This window comes from Falco punctatus (assembly GCF_963210335.1).
Source record: "Falco punctatus genome assembly, chromosome: 4".
Classification (NCBI taxonomy): Eukaryota; Metazoa; Chordata; class Aves; order Falconiformes; family Falconidae; genus Falco; species Falco punctatus.
The window spans coordinates 100,304,739-100,324,052 of NC_137583.1; the positions used below are offsets into that span (position 1 = coordinate 100,304,739).

General features: G+C 42.5%; 2 protein-coding genes across 7 annotated transcripts in view; both read right to left on the reverse strand.

Moving 5' to 3' along the window:
- The window catches only part of SH3BP5 (SH3 domain binding protein 5), a 75,193-nt gene extending 59,090 nt beyond the window's left edge, over positions 1-16,103 (reverse strand). Inside the window, exon 1 of the mRNA XM_080387273.1 lies at positions 15,970-16,103. Within this exon, the coding sequence (XP_080243399.1) occupies positions 15,970-16,014 (45 nt within the window). The 5' untranslated portion in view covers positions 16,015-16,103. The remainder of the gene's footprint in view (positions 1-15,969) is intronic.
- METTL6 (methyltransferase 6, tRNA N3-cytidine) overlaps positions 1-19,314 on the reverse strand; it is a 52,962-nt gene that overhangs the window by 18,210 nt on the left and 15,438 nt on the right. The window contains exons 7-9 of one of the 6 annotated variants that reach the window (XM_080387305.1): positions 18,361-18,399; positions 16,400-16,459; positions 16,039-16,174 (exon numbers count right to left, since the gene is read on the reverse strand). The exons of 1 other annotated variant lie outside the window; for it this stretch is intronic. In XM_080387305.1, the coding sequence (XP_080243431.1) occupies positions 16,143-16,174; positions 16,400-16,459; positions 18,361-18,399 (131 nt within the window). In that variant the 3' untranslated portion in view covers positions 16,039-16,142. 4 more of the 6 variants (XM_080387306.1, XM_080387307.1, XM_080387309.1 and 1 more) reach the window with 4 other exon arrangements.

Genomic DNA, 19,314 nt, shown 5'->3' on the forward strand with positions numbered 1-19,314 from the left:
CTGGATATGCATTTATATTCCATGAGCTACTTCTCTTATTACTCTGAAGCCTGATATTGATGACGCTTTACACAGACAGTGTGAGTGCAATATAGTTTTTATATATATACACACTCATGTATACTATGAAATATATAGAGATAGATATATATAAATGCATGACTAACAGCTTGATGAATTTCCCTACTTATTGTTGTTTCACTGGGAAAGAACCACCATCATCCCAGGACTTATTTTCTCCTCCTCCAAGCTGTCTTTTGGCAAGGTGGGTGGAATTTCCCACTGGAAACCACCAGTAAACAACACTACATCTGCAGAGCAGCAGAGTAGTCCCACTGCTCATCTGGCCAAAATGCAGCGTGTGCTGCTTTTGCAGATTTAGAAAATAAAAGAGTAACATGAGACTATTCCTCAGATCTGCTACTGAAAGATAAGGAAGATCCCTTTTACGGTGCTTTATACTTGAACAGGGTAAAACCCTACACTGCAACCTTTTAAGCTGAATATATCCACTGAGGTTCCCAGCCCTGCTCTCTTTCCTTGATAAGTAGTCTCCCATCAGTTTCAACAGGAGCAGGATCAAATGCAAAGGTGTTTAGTCTGCACTTGCCCTGTGACAGCCAAAATGAGATGCAAGTGCCACTCTCTTCTAACCAGCCTGACAACTCAGTAATGTTTCTGCAGTGGTGTGGATACATCACTGCTATTCAGAACAAAACCACCCACCCTCATCTTTTATTCCTTATACTTAGATATCTATGCAAACCACATTTAAAATATTTATTTAAAGAACCACCTCTAATTCCCAAATAACATGAGCCACATGCAAGAATACATCTCATTTTTCCAGTCTTTTGTTTGTTTAATGTTCATACTGATGCCATATTGGTGACTACTTAACTATATTAGGTTTCTCACTGGTAGATTTAAAGGATAAAATCCCCTCACTGGTCTCTTGCCACCAGCCTACACTGCTCAGGATACCAGACACAACACTGACAGATGAAGGCAGAGTCCCTGCAACGCAGCACTATGAAAACCACGAAAATATAATGACAAACAAGAAACTCCAGGTAGTGAAGTTCCTGTGGATCTGGTGCAGGGTATTCATGTGTCCAGTGTACTTGAGTGAGATCCATGCACGTTGCTCAAAGGTGGCAGTTTCCACAACCCTTCCCTCACACAGCATGGCTCCTCTATGCACTAAGCACAGAGCCATTTTCCAGCTCACCGGGGAAGGGTCTCCTTACGCCTCCCAGTCACAGGCAAAGCTCCTGAGAGGTGCTTCGTGACACTGTTCACGGGCACCTTCCCTCTGCCAGTGAGGAATCTCCTGCAGAGCAAAGCTACCTCACGCATGCAGGCTGTACCACAGCTCTGTGCAAAAGCAACCTGGTATCCACTGAAAGGTCTCTGACCACAGACTTCACTTCTTAGTAATCTTGCTATCGGACAGGAAATTCACCCATATCCTATCTTAAGCTACTGAGCACACATTAACTAACACCTTGAGTCTCCAGAACACCTTTCATCAGAGCATCTCAGAGCATTCCTTCAAGCATCAGCTATCCAGGGAAGCTTTCCCTTTGGATTCCTACACAAATCCCATTTCTTACAGGTGCTAATTGATTAAACAGAGGGAAACAGCACAAAGGTTTCAAGTACAAGGATGGCCCAGAGGATCAGGGAAACAGACACCTGTTCAAAATGGGCTTTCAAACAGAAAGCTGAGTAGACTGGGTAGCTACAGGAAGATTTGGGACTTCATTACCATCATGACCAGTCAAGTACAGAGAAAAGGTAGAACCCTGATCTATATTTAGAGAAACAAAAGACAGGAGCTGGCAACCAAAGGGGATCTCCTGCCTCAGAGTTGTGAAGGCAGACTAGAAGCCAAGAGGAAAACAGCTGGGAAGCCCAGAGATGGGGACAGGCCCTTTCACAGCGAAGCCCCATTAGCAAGCTATTAAGAAAGGTCTTTGCACGAGGTCTCGAGTGACAGGGGAAACCGGAATGTTTTTTCTGCCCTCCTGTTTAGTTACGTTTCCAGGCCTGTTATAGCCTAATTTACCCTGTGCTAGAAAATATGAGCTTATCAAATACCTAAATAGAGAAAAAATTATCAGTTTAACAAATTTGAGTTTGACGCCTGCAAGATCCTAAGTGTTCATGCTTGAAGTGTCTCCTCCCAGATATGTATAGAAATCCACAAGCCTTTAAAATATTCAAATTTTTAAAATCCATCTCAGCTTTGTAAAACTGCAATGATTCCTGTGTACAAAGCCCCTTTCCCCTCCTCTCTTACCATTAATAGCAAGATTTTATGTCCTTCACTCACTGCCTGGCAGAATCATACTCTTCAGTGCTTCTCATTACATAAAAATCAAGTGATTGAGCACATTGTGTGTAGGAGTAAAGTACAGTCTGTTTTAGCACCCAACTTTATATATCAGGATAAGAAGTAATGATTATCTGCATTCCCCCTCCTGCCTTCCTCCATGCCACAACGCGCAGGGGCATGCTGCTGCAGAACCACATCCCTGCATTTCCACCTTGGTGCCCCACAGCAGCCCAGAGCAGCACCAAGGCTGTGAAACCTGCCCCAGTCCAAAGTCGGTCACACAGAGCAGGTTTTGAAGCCTCACTGCAGACAACCATGCTGCCAGCAGCGTCTGACCAAGTACCTCAAACCTCCAAGAGCTGAATACTTTTGGATTGCAATGCAGATAACAGGCTCTCCCTCTCACCTCTGCTCCCCACTCACCCTCACCATTCAAGCTCAGCCTCTTTTTTTCCCCACAGTCTTAATACCTTCCCCTTCCTTCTACCATTTCAAATATCATTTAACCCATTACTTCCCTCTTTCTTAAATTTGTCTTTGTCCTTCATTTCTCTTTTTACCTTCTTCCAATTTCCCCAACTTTCTGGTCCTGGAAATCCCTCTCTTAGAAGCAGAATTTGCCGTTTTCCCCAGCTGAAAATTTTCCTCGTGTTTCTATTTCACCCCATCTCTCATTCACTTCCCCACATCCCAACTTTCCACCACCAAAACACAGTCTCAGTAGTGCACTCTCAGCACTGCAGCCCAGACTAGACACCATTCCTCAGGCTGACCTTCACCCATCCCACCCTTCATCAGTTCTTCCCCACAGGTCCCTCAGCCACGCAGATAAGGCAAGCAAAAAGCAGAGGCTGCTGGGGGCTGCCTGAGGGACCTAGGGAGGAACAGAGGCAGCAGCAAGAAGACACAGCATGACTTCTGAAAAAAAGAAAAAACACAAACCCGAAAGGAAAACTGCCCACTGCTTTGGGGACTTCTGAAGATTAGGGACTATCCTTACAGCTTCTACAAACTGACATTATATCTGGAAAGTACAGCATAGATAGGCAGCAGCAGAGGGCAAAAAGCATCTTCAAAGATTCATGACACCGAGTGGTTCAGATCTCCATTAAAATGAAAAGCTCTGAAGGTAACGACCAAATGTTTAAAGCCACAAGATTAGAGATACCTGCACCACATGCTTCTGGTCTCACTATTAGCTAAACTGCTTCAGGTTTTTCTCTTTCACTATCAGGTGCAGTCAAGTTCCAGATGTAGGCTTAAAATATACCAGCAAAAATCTGCTCCCAAGGCCAGGCTAGCTATGGTCTCTCCTGGATGGTAAAAGCAAGCACTGTATCAGAGAATGCCAACAGAAGTAGCTCCGGGTAAGAGACTGAGAGAAGACCTGTATTAGTATCTACATTTCAGGCAAAGCCATGAAAATATAGAGAGGCCAAATGACTGCAAAAAGGCATGTAAGAATCTTATGGCAAAATCCAAAAGCAGATCGCAACAGTCACTTTTTAAATTTTAGTTTAACCTCACTTCTGGACTCTCCTTTTGGCACACTTCATCCTTGTTCTACTGCTCTAGCTGAGCAAAAGGCTTTTCTCATTTTGACCTAGAATTACCTACTTAGGATCCATGTCTTACTGCACAGTCCTTAAAAAAACCTCACTAAATTTCCATAGCACAAGTTACATAACTAAAAAAAGTAATTCTTGCTACAGTAATAAATTCTTTCAAAAACTGATTTCTTTTATTCATATATAAACTGTTCCATAGCACTTGACATTAGCTATGGTTCAGCACCAGTATTTGTCCAAATGATGCAGCTACATCATTTCAACTCCCACTTCAGGGTCTTGTTTGCTTGTTATGTTGCAGAGACTAGAGAATTTTTATAGTATCATCTGAAGAACTCTATTCCTTCCCTGACCAGATGAGTCCCTTTTGCCACAGAAAACATGCTTAACTCTAGGAAAGACTAGCATATCATGTTGTAAATTCTTCTCCACCGAACTCTCTCCAGTATGAAGGCAGTTTCACAATCCCACTGAATAAGAGATCATAGGGGTAGAAGTGAAGCATTTCACCTTAGGAGTCCCTGCAACCGCCTTAACAGTCAGGAAACCCGCTTTTTCTTTTTTTTTTTTTCCCCCTTTTTTTTTTTTTCCCTCCTTTTGAGATGCCCTCTAAACCTCTGGAATAAGGGGGACATAGGAATGCTATGTGCCAGGTAAGTGGATTAAAAAACCTGCTGCCTTTCATCCCAAAAGGCCATTCATTGTTTTGTTTTCCTTGTTCTGTTGACACAAGGAGGTAAAGTGACAATTCTTTTATTCTCAGCCAGTGACTATTTCAGAACAGCACTTTTCCAGCTGAAATGTGCAAGCAGGCTGTTTCCCAGCTATAACAGTAATGCCTATCCCAGGAACAAGCTCCACAACAGCAGGAAGAGATAAGGGAGCACATTTCAGGCCTTCGGAAAACCCTGCCCAAGAGGACCGTGGGGAGCCTGACAGATTGTCCTTCATTAACATGCAGATGAACACAAATCACTCCACACTGCAAACTATGTTCCTCTAACCTAAAATGTAACTTCTGAGCCTCTCTTTTAGCTCCTTTGGCCTTTCTTCCAATTTCCTCCCATCTTTTCACTTCCTATCCTCCCACAGGGTAACTCTTTGCAAGCGAGCTGTTAGCACCAGAAGCCATTCATACACCCCTGCACCCACACTTCCGATGAGCTGCCAAGACACAAGCAACTCTCCCATGATGCAAAATATCTGAATCCCCTGGAAACGGTAGGCATGATGAATACCTGGGGCAGGTTCTGGGTAAGACAGCGGGATTTTACATGTCAGAAATTTGATCTAGAAGCGTACCTTCATTTCACTAAACTTTTCACATGGCTTTTTGTAAAAAAGAGGTGTTCAGGCCTCTGAAACAGTAAAAAAGAGGTGTGTCTAGGAAAGGAAAAGATGCCCAGGTGATTTGTTGCCAGGACCATTTGCAGCAAATGGACTGAATGGCTGGCTCAGAAAATCGGTGCAGTCACCAGCCAAAATGCAGATAAGATGGAAGGTAGTTGAACGGTTTTGTGTTTGACAGGTGTCTGAGGATTATCCAGCCTTTGTTTGGATAAGGATACACATATTGCAAAACATTCTGTGAACATATTTAACACTCAGATACTCTCAAGAGCAAGCCTACCAGAAAGGAGATGAATCTGCCTTCTTGGTCTCCATCACAAGAAAGGGTGCAGAGTGCTCAGCACTGGGGACCCAGAAGGCTTGCCTCTCAGATTTTCCAAGCAAATTGGGAAAACTCTCAATAGCACAAATGCAGTCCCAACACATGGGGACAAAAGTTGCTCTGACTCAGTCTGGTGTCCACACTGCTTCCCAGTCCCAGCAAGCGGGACTGGGAAGGAGTCCCAGTATCACAACAACTGCAGCAGCGTGATCAGTCCTCCCAACTGCCCTTGCACAGTGCTGGGGATGGGCAGTGGGATGCAAGCACAGGAACACCCTCTCCAAACAGCAGGAGATTAAATTGATTTTCAGCTGCAGGCGCATTTCAGAGAGAGCAAAAGGAACAAAGCAGATGTCAGGTAGTCTACAGTACAACTCTACCATTCTGGGCACCCTTTGGAGCAATAACTCCTTCAAGGGGTGGAAGGGGAGAAAAAACAACCACCCAGCAGTGTGCTAATCTTCACAGACTGAGCAGCTTTAATGCTGTCTAATCCTCCAGAGGGAGTAAACAGCATTTCCTTTGTGCCAAGGACATCAAAATGGTTGAAGGTGGCAATCTCCACTGACATTAACTTTATTAAAGGAAGGGTATTTCCACAAGCCCTGAGAAGACTTGGTCAAGAGCCAGCTGGAGATGCATTGCTATGTAAGTGCCTGCTTGTAACGACAGAAAATAGCAGGCAGTTAGGAACTCCTCAAAGAATATACAGGTATCAAGCATACACACAAACTAGAGATTGCATATCACAGCCACACACATCAATGATACAGCTATCAAACAATAGCACAGCCGTAGCAATGTGAGCAATGCAAGCTGCTAATAATTGCCTTTTATTCTTTTTAAATTTGGCTCCTGTGTTATTTTGCTGCAGCTCTATAATTAACTTGTATTCTGAAGGGGGAAGCAGTGCCCCTGGGTTGTTGTTACATGAATGCCAAACCTTATTGAGCCACTTCCTCAGAAAATGGTGTTTCCATGTAAAATGGATGCAGAAGTGAAAGAAAGGAGATAAGGATTATCAGTAAATTTCTAAGTAATAGAAGCCTGCATTTAATTAAAACTTACTTTAAATAACAGTAGTACTCATGTTCTACTCACAGACACTTTCTTGCATCAAACCATCACTTCATGATGGTACTGAATATAAAGTCAGTTCCTAAACACCTTGAGGTAATGCACAAGAAACATCTTGAACTCACATTGTTATGTCAATACATCTCACCCAGCCTTGCCTAAAACACCTGAGAAATAGAAGTTTGCACTGTATGCCACTGCCTGTACATTCAGAGTCTTGTCATAGAAATTGGCATAGATCTAAGTTATTTTTTAGGCTCAGATCCTTTCATTACTTATAATTGGTCCTACAGAATTTTTGAAGTGTTTAAAACAGTTGCACACATTGTATCCTTCTTGTGCAAAATGGAAAGTTGAAACTCTGAATCAAGGATCTGAAAAACAAAGCTCTAGTACAGAAGCAGAAAATACCAATACAATCACCTCCCCTTCCTGGAGAACAGTTCAATTATAATCATGTCCCCAAGCAGATTTTGCACTGAATCACTGTGACATCTGCTAGGGAAACGAACACAAATCTATATCTGCATGCAGCAAATACATTGGCAAGGTTGCAATGGGGGGAAGGGAAATTAAGTGTCACTTTTCACACAAAGTAGAAAATGACAGCTTGTCACATCCATGAGTAAATACTAGCAGAAGTGAAAGGAGGCAAGATGCTTCCTCACCTTTTCCCCCCACCACATCGTTACAAAGATACAGATTAAGGACAAAACTGTGGCTTCTTATCCCCTGCCTACAGTAACAGCATCTGGATGCGTATCACCCCCTGGGAACACTAACAATAATGGATCATGTCTGCCACTCACATGCTAGCAGAGCTCCACTGAGTTCAAGGAAGCTGTGGCCCTTCCCTAGGCTGAAGAGCCTGTCCAACATGCCACAGATGGGGGGGGCACAGAGGCCAGAAGATACCCAGAGGGTGGGGGTGCAGGGTAACTTCTTTCAGGTCACTTATGGAAAAGAAGGATTGCCCAGAGCCTTGTCAGCAGTGGGCACAATGTTATGATACAAAAGCAAGGGGTTTAGTCATGACTTGACTATATAGAAAAATCATGATATAATGTAGTACAATGTTCTTTGTACAGACAAAGACACCCAGAAGAACAGCAAAGTTACCCCACATTCCTCCACTTCCCCAAGCACAGGAGTATGCCCATGGACAATTGCTGCAGAGCCACCTACACACTATAGCTTGCTTGCCCATCAGAGCCCGTGGGCACAAAGATAAAGATCTTCTCTACCTCCTTTCAGTCCAACATGCCACACTTCACCAGCCGCATCACATGGCAGGGAACAAGGTTGGCTCCCAACTGCAGGATGAAGGAAGGGCCATGTACAAAGCTACTGATACAAAATCACCTTCCAGCAAGAGGTCCCCTGGGCCCCAAAACCTACCCCAGCTACGCCAGAACACTGTGGCCTCTCCTCCACCTCAGTCACACAGAAGGCTGGAGATGAAGGCAACGCAGCAGAACATGCCTGACTCACATACTTAAGTCTCATGCAGGATGTACAAGATGGATCTGACCTTACACCCATATGGGGAACAGCAACATCATTCTAAGCTCCTTTTAAGCTAATGATACCACTTACACAGGGTTTAAGCAACTGCAGCTGTTTTGGCAGGACACAGGCCCGCCACCAAAAATACATAAATGGGTACAAAAATTCTCCATATTACACCTTCACTTAGAAGAAATGCATTGCATTAACACTTAACAGCATCTAATTGCTGGAGCACAGCAGCACAGCACCCTTTCACTGATTACAGCTCATTTTCAGGGGCACTTTCCCCACACCCAAAAGCCTGTGTTTAAAATACTGTATATTCTGTGAGTCATACTGTAAGATTAACATGACTGTAAAAAGGGTTTTTTAAAAAGATGTACAACCTTCCACCCACTCTTCCTTGTGCTTTTACAGTGAGAATTTATTCCTAGTTGGTATCCTAGTGTACAGTGTCAGATCAATTCCTCTTCAGTAAAGTGTTGCTTTATATCCTGGTGAAAACACACTTCAGACTTCACTTACAGGATCTGATTTTAAAAATTACTGGAATCAGGCTCTGATGGAACTGCTCTGGTAACAGATCTGTGGCAAACCTTTATCCCAATTTTATGATTATCTGGCTACAGACAAAGTAAATAAATGACTTAAAAACAAGCAAAACTTTAGGAACTTGGACATTGGCAATGAAAGTCAAATTCAGACCTCAGAAGTCTCCTCTGAATTGTTATTAGTCCATATCCTCCTACTTCTCCACAATCCTAAACTTTAGAACTTACAATAAATGTACATAAAGAAAACTTTGAAATTTGGACTCCTCACCTGAATTTGCTTTCTCATGCAAAAAAGAAACTTTAAGCTTTTAGTAGTTACATATTTACAGTTTGATTTCACCACAAAGAACACTGATCCTTCTAGTCAGTAGAAAAATAGGAACACTTTCTCCAAGAAAGCTGTATTCTATAGTTTACAAAGAGAAACTGCTTGAAAAAAAGTGAAAAAGGAACAGTAAAAAAAAACCCAGGGTTTTTTTTAAGCTATGTAAAGAAAGGTTATTCTTAGAACTGCAAGAATTCTTTACACTGGAATAATTTAGCAAGCACACTGAAACACTTTTCTACTAAACCATGGTTTTCAGCCAGGCCCTTAAAATTGATATTTTCACAAATTCACACGGTCTAACTGGAGGGCTGTTGGCTAGAGCCATTCCATTGACTACTTCAAAACAGAGGCGTAGAACAAGTGTATCATCTGCCAGACACCTCCTCCTGTGCTTGCCACAGCCTGAGCAAGAGCCAGGCTGCTGCTGCCACCCCTGCCTCAAGGACTGAAATGGAAGATTGCAATACGAGCATGCACAGAGACAGCAAAGAAACACACACCTGCATGCCTGGAAAGGGTAAAATAAATGCAGAGACAGAAACAGAATTTGAGTTTTAAACCTACTCTTCCTTCCAAAAGATGTATTGAAAGGGTCTCATAGCTGTGTTACACATCGACTGACAAGCAATAAAAAGTCAGCAAGAAGTTCAAAGGATACTGATTGCTTTTTATCTGCCACACAGTTCACTTTCAAGTCTGCATTTCTGTGTGGTTTCTCAGATACGCAGATCTCTCCTCTTACGTGTTTCTAACATGTCTACTGACTTAGATTCCTATCCTGCAAATACTAACAGTCATGTGTGCAGTACACAGAATATATTTTACGTGCATTATACCTAGGACACCTTTAAGAACTACAAGCATTGAAGACACACACATGAAACACAACATTGAGTATCATAAAATGTTTCTGATAAAACACAAAAAGTCCAGCAGTTTTAAATCAAGAAATCCTAAATAGGTTTCCCTCATCAACTCCAGGTAACAAAATACATTTCCCACCTCTTCAGCTACAAGATGGGGGAAGGGAATCCTGCAGCTTCTACATAGTATAACCAAATATCCTCCTCCTGCCAAATCCTCCTCCTCCCACAAAATGGCTTAAAATAGATTTACCGTACAGGCTCATTTTGAGGGTCTTACTATCTTGTTTATGCCACTGTTTCAAGCTCTGTCATTCAGAGGACTGGGAACTGAGTCTGTAGGAAAACAGCCTGAACCAGGACTCCCAGAAAAAAAAAGGAAAACAATGAAAGTGGGCTGCATATTGGGAAGACAGCATGGAACAGAGAGCTGAGGTTGCACATGAAATCCTGTCTCCATACTTCTTATCTTTTCTTCTAATGGTATCCAAAGTGGGTTTTTGTCTTTCTTGTACTGTGTCTGTTTCCTACTTTAAGGTCAGCTGAACAACGTGGAGTTTTTTAGGGGCCTGAGGAACTCACAGCAAGACAATGAAAGCTTTCTTGAGAGCTAAAGCCAAGTCTTGCTGAGTAAGCAGTCCTCACCATTTATACAAAGAATTTGAGCCTCATGCTACTGTATGGTATGTCATACCAAGAGCCTTGAGCCAGCTAGAGATGCTTGGGAAAACAAGAAGAGGGGAGTCACCTCTGCCTGCCTGCAGCTCTCAGTCCAGTTTGACACTCAGGCTACATTCCTGCCTGAGAGCACAAACCAAAGAGCTGAAAATAAGCAAACACAGCCAAGAAACTCCAGCCTCAAGGAAAACCAGAGCCTACCTCCTACTGTTTTTTTTTCTCATGTCCTTAACAGACAGCAAGAGTGGCCAAAATACCTTCACAGTTGCTTAACTCAGCATTTTCTCCCTTGTCCATATCCCTGCAGAGCAGCACAGCTGGCAGCTGTTTAGCCCTAGCTAGCCTTGGCATACAACCTCAGCGATACATATCTGTTAATGAGCCTGGCCCATCACTCTTTACTGCTTAATCCTCCCTTGCCTAAAGAAACAGGAGCTCCTATTTAAGTTTCTCCAAACAGACTGCATGTGTATGTAAGGCACTACTATCCATTTGCTAGCCAGTTTTTAGTTAGGCGACATTTACCTGGCCAGTGTAAACCCCACTGACCAGGTAACTCTTAGGAACAAAGAAAACTGACTAGAACACACCTAGCAGAGTAGCACTTGTGTTGTCTTTGCACCACTGTTGACTTTTGTCTGTGTTCATGTTATAGTAAGGATCCTTACCTGAAGCAACTCTCTAGGTAATAATTAGCTCTACCCATGCTTCTTTGGTAGCTACAGGATCCCACAACTTTTTGGTTTTTGGAACCGAAGAAGCCCACCAGCTTGTGTGCTTTTTTTCATATAGGCCAGAGCCAATACTAAAAACAGGTTTCTCTGTTTTGTCAAACAGCTGAAGCTCATCCTCAAATCTCTCACTTCTTTTGTTCAGCTGGGCTGCTTTTCCTCCCATCTCTACTTTCTGAAGGGAACATGACCCAAAATTGGGAAATACACACTGGTCCTCCTGGCTATGCAGAGAAGAGGTATTTTCTTTGCACAAACATCTGCAAGCACCAGCTGGCTGAAAGAAATCAGAACGTAAGTTTACAATGGAAGAGGCTTCCTCTCTTTCTGTGCAGCCTTACAAACTAGGCTGCATTACACATAGGCTCGCAGATCAAATAATTTAATTTAGGATCTTTAGTAGCCTAAGAGCTTGCTCAGACGTGAACAAGTGGCTGAAGGGAAGAGGTTGAGTGACATACTCTGCATAACTATACTTGAAGTGACGTGATACTGAACTCACTAGTCACTGTAACAAGGAGCCAGAGAAGGTGATTACTGCTCATAAAAGAAAAATAACCTGAACTGCCCAACATTTTGTTAGTGCTTAATAGAAGAAGGAATTAGAAGAAAAAACAAAGAGGTGTTGAATAAGGGTGTAATAAGGAGCAATTAACCCCATGTTGGGTGTAATACAATTTCCTCCAACACATCCTCTTTGTAAATGAGGCACAGCAGGAGGACCAATGGAGGCGGCAGCAGTGCTTTTGCCAGAGCATTTACCAGTAGAGCTTCTCTTCTATAAATGATAAATAAGAATATGGGTGACTAAATCCTGGTAGTTTCAGCCCAAATTTGGGTTCCACTGTTTCAAGTACCACATAAGCACACAGGAAATCAAACCTGCCCCCAAACATTTGCAGTCTGAAGGCAATAAAACTAGAGGAGGAGGGAAACGTTTGTCACATACAAATGGCAAATACTAGTTACATGGTAGCTTGTATCACTGAAGGGAGAAAAGTGTCATGCAAGTCAAGTTACTGAAGGGAAGGAGACTTTAAAAGAAGGACATTACAGAAAAGGGGGAAAATGGCCGGACAGGAGGCAACTTGTTTATGAGCTCCATTTCCTGGTTCAGAAATCACCCTGAGCTAAGCAGTAACAGAGGTCTGCCTCATGCAGGCTGCAACCACATACACCTGTGCAACAAGAGACTCTGCAGAGGACCCTTCCAAATGGTGCAGCCCTACTTCTCTTTCCAACCATGCACAGCCAGTGCTCATCAGCATCCACACACTGCATGCACCTGATCACTCAGAGCTTGTCAGTTAATAAAGTATCTTTCTCACAACTGTCTGTGAGAGGAGACCCATGCAGTGACTCAGGCTGCCAAAGCAGCTCTCTATATAAACCTTTGCTCCACTTACCATCTATAGTCCTTTGTGTTTTCCAGTGAAATCCCTCAAGTGCCAAGAAATCCCAAATGGCAACTTAAGGCTGTCAGGATGAATATGCTCCATCACAGAGCCACATGGGAGTACCCACCGAGACCTTTCTGGCTCTTCCCCCTGCCCACACAGCTATGCTCCTTTTGAATGAAAGCAAGGGCTTCAAGAGAGAAAAGGGAAAACAGTACACAAATAAGCTTATCCCAACATTCAGTCATTTGGGGACCAAAGTGCAGGTGCAAGTCCCGCAGTTTATCTACAGACTGAGAAAGCATTGTCACAGGAACACAGGAGGTCTGAATATCTGCATGTGCTTTTTTTAGGCTAGAAGCATCTTTCAGAACCTTGCTGATGCACCAAGCTTAAAAAAATATCTGACATCTTTAAGTATTTTTCTTCTAGGTCATGGAAAAATGTTAATAAGCCCTTTCTAAATGGCTTATTAAATTTCTTTGGGTTCATATATTAAGTGGATGATTCTGGGGTTTTGCCCTCTCCCACAAAAACGAGTAAATGGGTATCTATTCTATTAGCTCCCCTATTGATTTTGTAATTCCTAGTGTAATCAACATGCTTGTCTCTCCCCAGACTTCAGCCTCAGGCCAAAGAGAACTTCACCAAGGGTGTGAATTATGGGACAGCTGGACTGCCTGTTTGGTGCTGTGTTACAAATACTGCTGATCTGTGAACATACTCAATTTTTTTTTTTTTTTTTTGCCTCCTGCCTCTATCTTCTTACATGGACATATCCATCAGACAAACAGCTAGGTAAGTCCCAGATTCCCATAACAATTACTGTCCTCTCCTCTCAAACCCCCTGCAAATTCTAATAGTGCCCACCCACAACTTACCAAGATAGTTCACATCTCTTACCATCATCACTTAGACTTTATCAAGCCTTATTAGCACTGTTTCAATGTTGATATTCCCATTTCTGATGTTCTACCAGTTGGTGCCCCACTGGCTAACTCTTGCCAAAAGGGGCCCTATTTGCTTTAGGGGAGATTAGTCTATATAGCTTTAGCTGCGGCATCACCCACTTTCTTCCTGAAGCTCACTATCCTCCAGTCCAACCTATGCTCAATGCTGCCATTAGCAAATAATACAACCTACAGGTGTTCTTGTAGCTCTCTTTCAAATGCTGCGTTGTATTGGCTCACAACGCTCACCACAGTCTTTCATCACCTTTTTTTTCTTGAGAATCCAGTTGAGTTCTGGCACACCTTTCTGTGTTAGATCTTACCTGTAGTCTGTAGTTCTCGTTTTCTAGTACCTCCACAGTACTGGTAAGTTGTTCAGCCTTCATAAATTCCATAAACTGGTCTCAATGTTTTCCTCTGCTTTGCAAATTACAAATGATTGATATAACTGGTCAGTCTTACGTTCTCTAGTAATAATCTTTCTCAGATTGCTTTGCCTTAGATGCCAGTCAGCATATGGCAATTCATCAGGGACTAATGTTAACGCCACTGATGGAAAAAGCTGGTACCTTACTTTGCATTTTCATTCTGTACTTCCTTGTTAAAAACAAAACAAAAAACCCCACTCTCCCCTCTTATCTTTGTTTGGTTAATGTCATGGAGGGTGAAGCTTGCCTCACAAGTCTGACAGACATGGACTAATTCAGAATGGGAGAATAAAAAATATCTCATGACAGTCTTCATTTTTGCTGCTACCCAACTGTCTGTATAAAAGGCTTTTTCAGTTGTCCTCTGTTTTTCCAGAGAACGTCAGCTGTGGCGGCATTTTTAGCTGTGACATTTTCCCCACTCTGAGTATTTTCTTAGTCCATTATACTCCATGTACCATCTGCCATACAATAGTCATATGCTGCCAAGAAGCCTGGCCACAGTTTGCTTTATTCAGTGGAGGAGCCCTAATTGCTTAGCCTGGCACAACGTAAGCCACCGCATAATGCAGCATCCAATTCCAACTGCTTGTGCCATGGTTTCTCAAGGGTACAATGCTTCAGCACACTGTCAGAGGGAGCTGTGACTACCGATTAGTTCCAACACAGAACAGTCATGCTTCCATTCAATTTCTGAGAAGAGAGGAGGGAGCGACCGCTCTGTAGGCCTCTGGATGCCTTTTGTTCCCAGTTTCACACTGGGAACGTGGCAGGAAGGATGTATGGCTGGGAGCTGAGCAAAGCACTGCACATCCTGGATACAAATTTTCCAAGTGATTCTACTCTCCCGCCTGGTGCTAGAAAGTGCTGGAGAGGTGGGGAGTAGGAAGGTTAGGGTTACAGTGTTGTCTCTAGCTCTGTTATGTATTGGATGCAGACTCAATAAGTTTGTGTCAGGATTGTGCAACAAGGGCAGATGTCAGCTTTAGGACCCCTCTTGCAGGCTGTACGGCTGTTGGCTCTGAACACCTGCTTTGGTGCAAGCACTATGAAATGCAAGTATCCAGTCTCATCCTTCTCCCTTGTGAGTTGGTCACGGCTCCTCAGAGCCACAGGCAGTGACACAGACCAACCTGCCAACAGAAACACCACAACCCAGGGTACTGCTCAACATCCCTGCTCCACTGCTGTTTCAGTGTCTACTGAAAAGAGATGCCAAGGCTGAACACAATCCTGACCTAAACGGGGAAGCTTCACACTCCCATGGTTCTGTGACGCTCCAGCAGCCTGTGTTAACAAGAAGAGGAAGACTTCTTGTCCTGCCCAGCTACACCAGTACACTGAGCTGGTGCTGTCTCTGGGTCTGCTGGGCTCTCAGCCTGTACAGACACATGAATGTTGACAGAACAATGACACATTTTCTTTTTGATCACTGGCTATTTAGAGAGGAAGTGGTAGGCCAGTTATTACTTCTACACAATGGAAATCAGGACAACTTTGGAGGACTGGGAAGGACAAATAATATCATATGCTAGGACTCCAGTACCACACTATTAGTAGTCATTTATAAACCCCCATTGCAGTTACCCATCAACTTTTTCCTGAAACGTCTCAAGGCCCAAACCTGTGGGATGCTGTGAGCCCCTCCATGGAACTCAGTAGAAATTAAGGGCATATTAACGGCATTTTGTAGGATCAGGCCCTTGGTAATAAATAAGAAGGCTCCGAGCAAGAAAGCCCACAAGATGACTTAGTAGATAGACACACTGCTTGGAGAGGGGACAGGAAAGAACTGTGCCCGAAAAGGCTGCCTGTGGGATGAGTCCTTTGCAACATTTCTCCTGGGCTGAACACACCCGTTAGTCCCACTCACCGCTGTCCTGGGAAGTAGGAAAAAGCAGCTCTCAGCCTGCTCCATTTCTGCCTATCATCCAGTTGCTGGGAAGGAACCATCTAGGATACAGCCTCTGTGCTTTGCTTAGTGACAGGTTTCACTCCAAGAAGCCTTTCCCTGGAGCTCTTTATTTCGGGGTCAGCAGGTCCCACTCATTTGTGCAAAAAGCAAGGATAAATCAGTCCTAAACACACGGAAGGGAAAGTATAAGAAAGGTAAGGAGAAGACCTGCACTTTTACAAATCTGTTTCTGCACTGGCAGATAATTAGCATTTACACTAATTCAAATGTTTAATATCCAAAAGAATTACTATTGCATAAAATGCAGTTGAGGCAATTTTACACGTAGCTTATTAGTGGTAATGGATTACACTAGAAACACAATGTTTAAAGTGAGATATATACCCACCAAGATGTAAATGTATTTTTATTCTATTCTTCCTCTTTTCCTTGAAATGAGGAGGGCTTGCTGGAGACAAAATGGGGATTATTAAAGTAGGAGAAACTGTAAAATGGCAAACTAAATTACAGCCAACTTCACACAGTAATTAATGACAGATACAGCCTCTCTGGTCATGTGCACTTTATGCAGCTCCGCTTGAGTGGCTGCTCAACTGGAAAGCAGCTAATCTACAAAACAAAAGAAGTAGGAAGAAAATGGGAGCAGTCCATATAAACAGATATTTGTCTAATATTTTTGAGGAGTTAAAAAAATACTGTATTAGGGCACTGCATTATGAAACCTGTACCTTAAGTCACTGCAGTTTCTAAAGTAACAGTTTAGCGGGACTCAGATTAAACAGAAACAAACTGCAAGTTGTCAGTGCAACAAATTATTGCCTCATGAATAGAGGCACTTAGGATCCCAGCTACCATTAACAGTAATAGTATTTCACCTTACTCTCCCTCAAATAGTGCTGAGAACATTCCCTCTAAATAACAAGTATCTCTGAGATGCAACTGTATTTTCTTCTTTCAAAACGGTTGTTTTCTTTCTTGAAGATCTAAGGGCTATTTAAGTAGATGAAGATGTCTTAACTGCATAGGAGAAAAAACTCTAGCTGTCTTGTCTATAGTTAATCATTAGCAGTTCTTCCTACCACTGGGTTAAAGATTTAGATAATTCAGTGCTAGGGTTAAAAGGAAGGTAATACTGGTTAGCAGCTAGTGCCATCTTGTGAACAAAATCACAAACACCCTTCCTTTACCCTTTTTAGTCAAACTGTACCTATGCAGCAGGGCAGAGGAAAAAAAATTATCCAACTTTTGCACCAATAAGTAATTTCATGGTAACAGATTCATATTTAGGCATAAAACATGAGACTAAGCCTCCAACAAGACCAAATAAGAGCTTGACAAAGTAGACAGTCTAGAGGGTAGAAAGTTATTTTACAGTACAGCTAATGTTAAGAGAAGCTATTCCTTTTTCACTGCATTGCAAACAATACCTAATATTACCCTTACTCAAGAAACATATATCATGTCATTCTCACACTTTGCTAACCAACACCAACAGACTTTCCTTCCTTTTTCAGGTCAGTTTCTTTTTTAAAACCCGTGTTTCCTCTGTACCCAGGCTTCAAAGAGTAGTGGAAGACAAGGTTGCACTAAAACTATCAAATATAAAAGGATTTATGCTATAAATCAGCAGGGTGCCAAACACAGGCATCACCAGCTCTCCAACCTCCTTACAGACTCCACAAGGGTTGGATGCGCTGTGTTTTGACCAGGAACAGACTGAAAAGACAGGAGAGATCAGGCAAAGAACAGCACTGCCACTTCTTGTAACATATTACCATTTTTATTACAGTGCCTGCTCCTGGCACCATGCAACTAACTGAAATGCTACTGTTTTAAACAAAAATATTTATTATCCCTTATCAAGGCACTTTTACATCTCTTTCTCCTCCCCGCCCAATACCACCACACCCCCCACCCTGCTCTATCTCATGGATTTTTAGTACCCACTTCATCAGTTTTTATGATGAAGTCTGACTGTATCAGTGGATCCTTCTTCCCCAGCATCAAAGGTCAGCAAGGGGAGCGATGCATTAGATCTCCCATCCGGAGCGATGCATTAGATCTCCCATCCTAAAGTGAGATCCCCTTTGCCATCTTAAAGTTGCAACAACTCTCAAGGAAGTCAGTCGAAGCTTTCCCATCGCCTTTGGCAGAAACCTTCTAACATGTCCATTTCCAATCTGTGAAAGTATCTTCCAGCGTTGCCCTTTTACACACTGTTTTCCTTTTCAAGGATGATTTGTGGTTGCCTCTTCATCTCCTAGACTTTGAAAAACTTGGTTATAGCAGTAGGAAAATAAGATGACTCCGAACTCTCACACCAAACGTAGCTACTGGTTTCTTACATACCATTTTTCACTCCAAGATTCTTCCCTCTCCCCTGTGAGGCTGAAAATGAGAGACAAAGCTTGAAATCACTCAGGAAACAACAGCAGGTTGGGAGTGATACCCTTGTCTTTCAAACTGCAGTGATAAGACATGCAGGAACAATGTTTTCCTACATCAGAGCTACTACCTCTCATTAACAGAGGATCTGCTCTGCAGCAAGATGGCTTGCTATTTAGATACTGAACCACAATATGGTAAATAATTTCTTCAGTCCCATTTTCACAGTAATTTAAATTTGAAGCTGGGAAAATACTAATTTCTATGTCTTATCACAAATGGGATTTCCTTTCTTCCTCTTCTTACCCATCTTGCATAACTGAATGGTTACAGTTTTTAGGACAGGGATTGTCTCCTACTCTCTGTCTATAGCACCCAGAACAATGGCATCCCATTCACAGGTTTCCAGATATCGACACAACAAGCACGCAGAGAACATTTTTAAATGGGTTTGCTCAAAAGAATCCTCTTTGGAAGATGTCATATGTTAAACTTGATATTTGGGCTTCATTCAACCTGGTTTCAGAAACTCCCCTGTGGTCTAGTGCAATCCACCATTTCAGCACTTTATATTTCTTTCCACCTCCTGTGATATTGAACACATACACCATAAAAATCAACAGCGACAAAAACTTTGCTAAAGTAAGGACATACAATGTTAAAGGCTCCAAGAAATGTCAAATCAAGCCACAAAAGCAAGTTTCTCATACTTTACTCATATTTATGCCTCAATACTTATATTGTGAATGTACTCAACAGTAACATATTCCCAAGTCTCTACAAGGCTACATGAAACAAAACCATTTCATCACATAAATAGACAGTAACACTAGTGCTACCTGTGCTGCAAAATCATTTGAGTGTCCCTGGAGCAAAGTCTGGCATCGAAGTCTTCAGCTTTGTTATTTAAATTCAAAT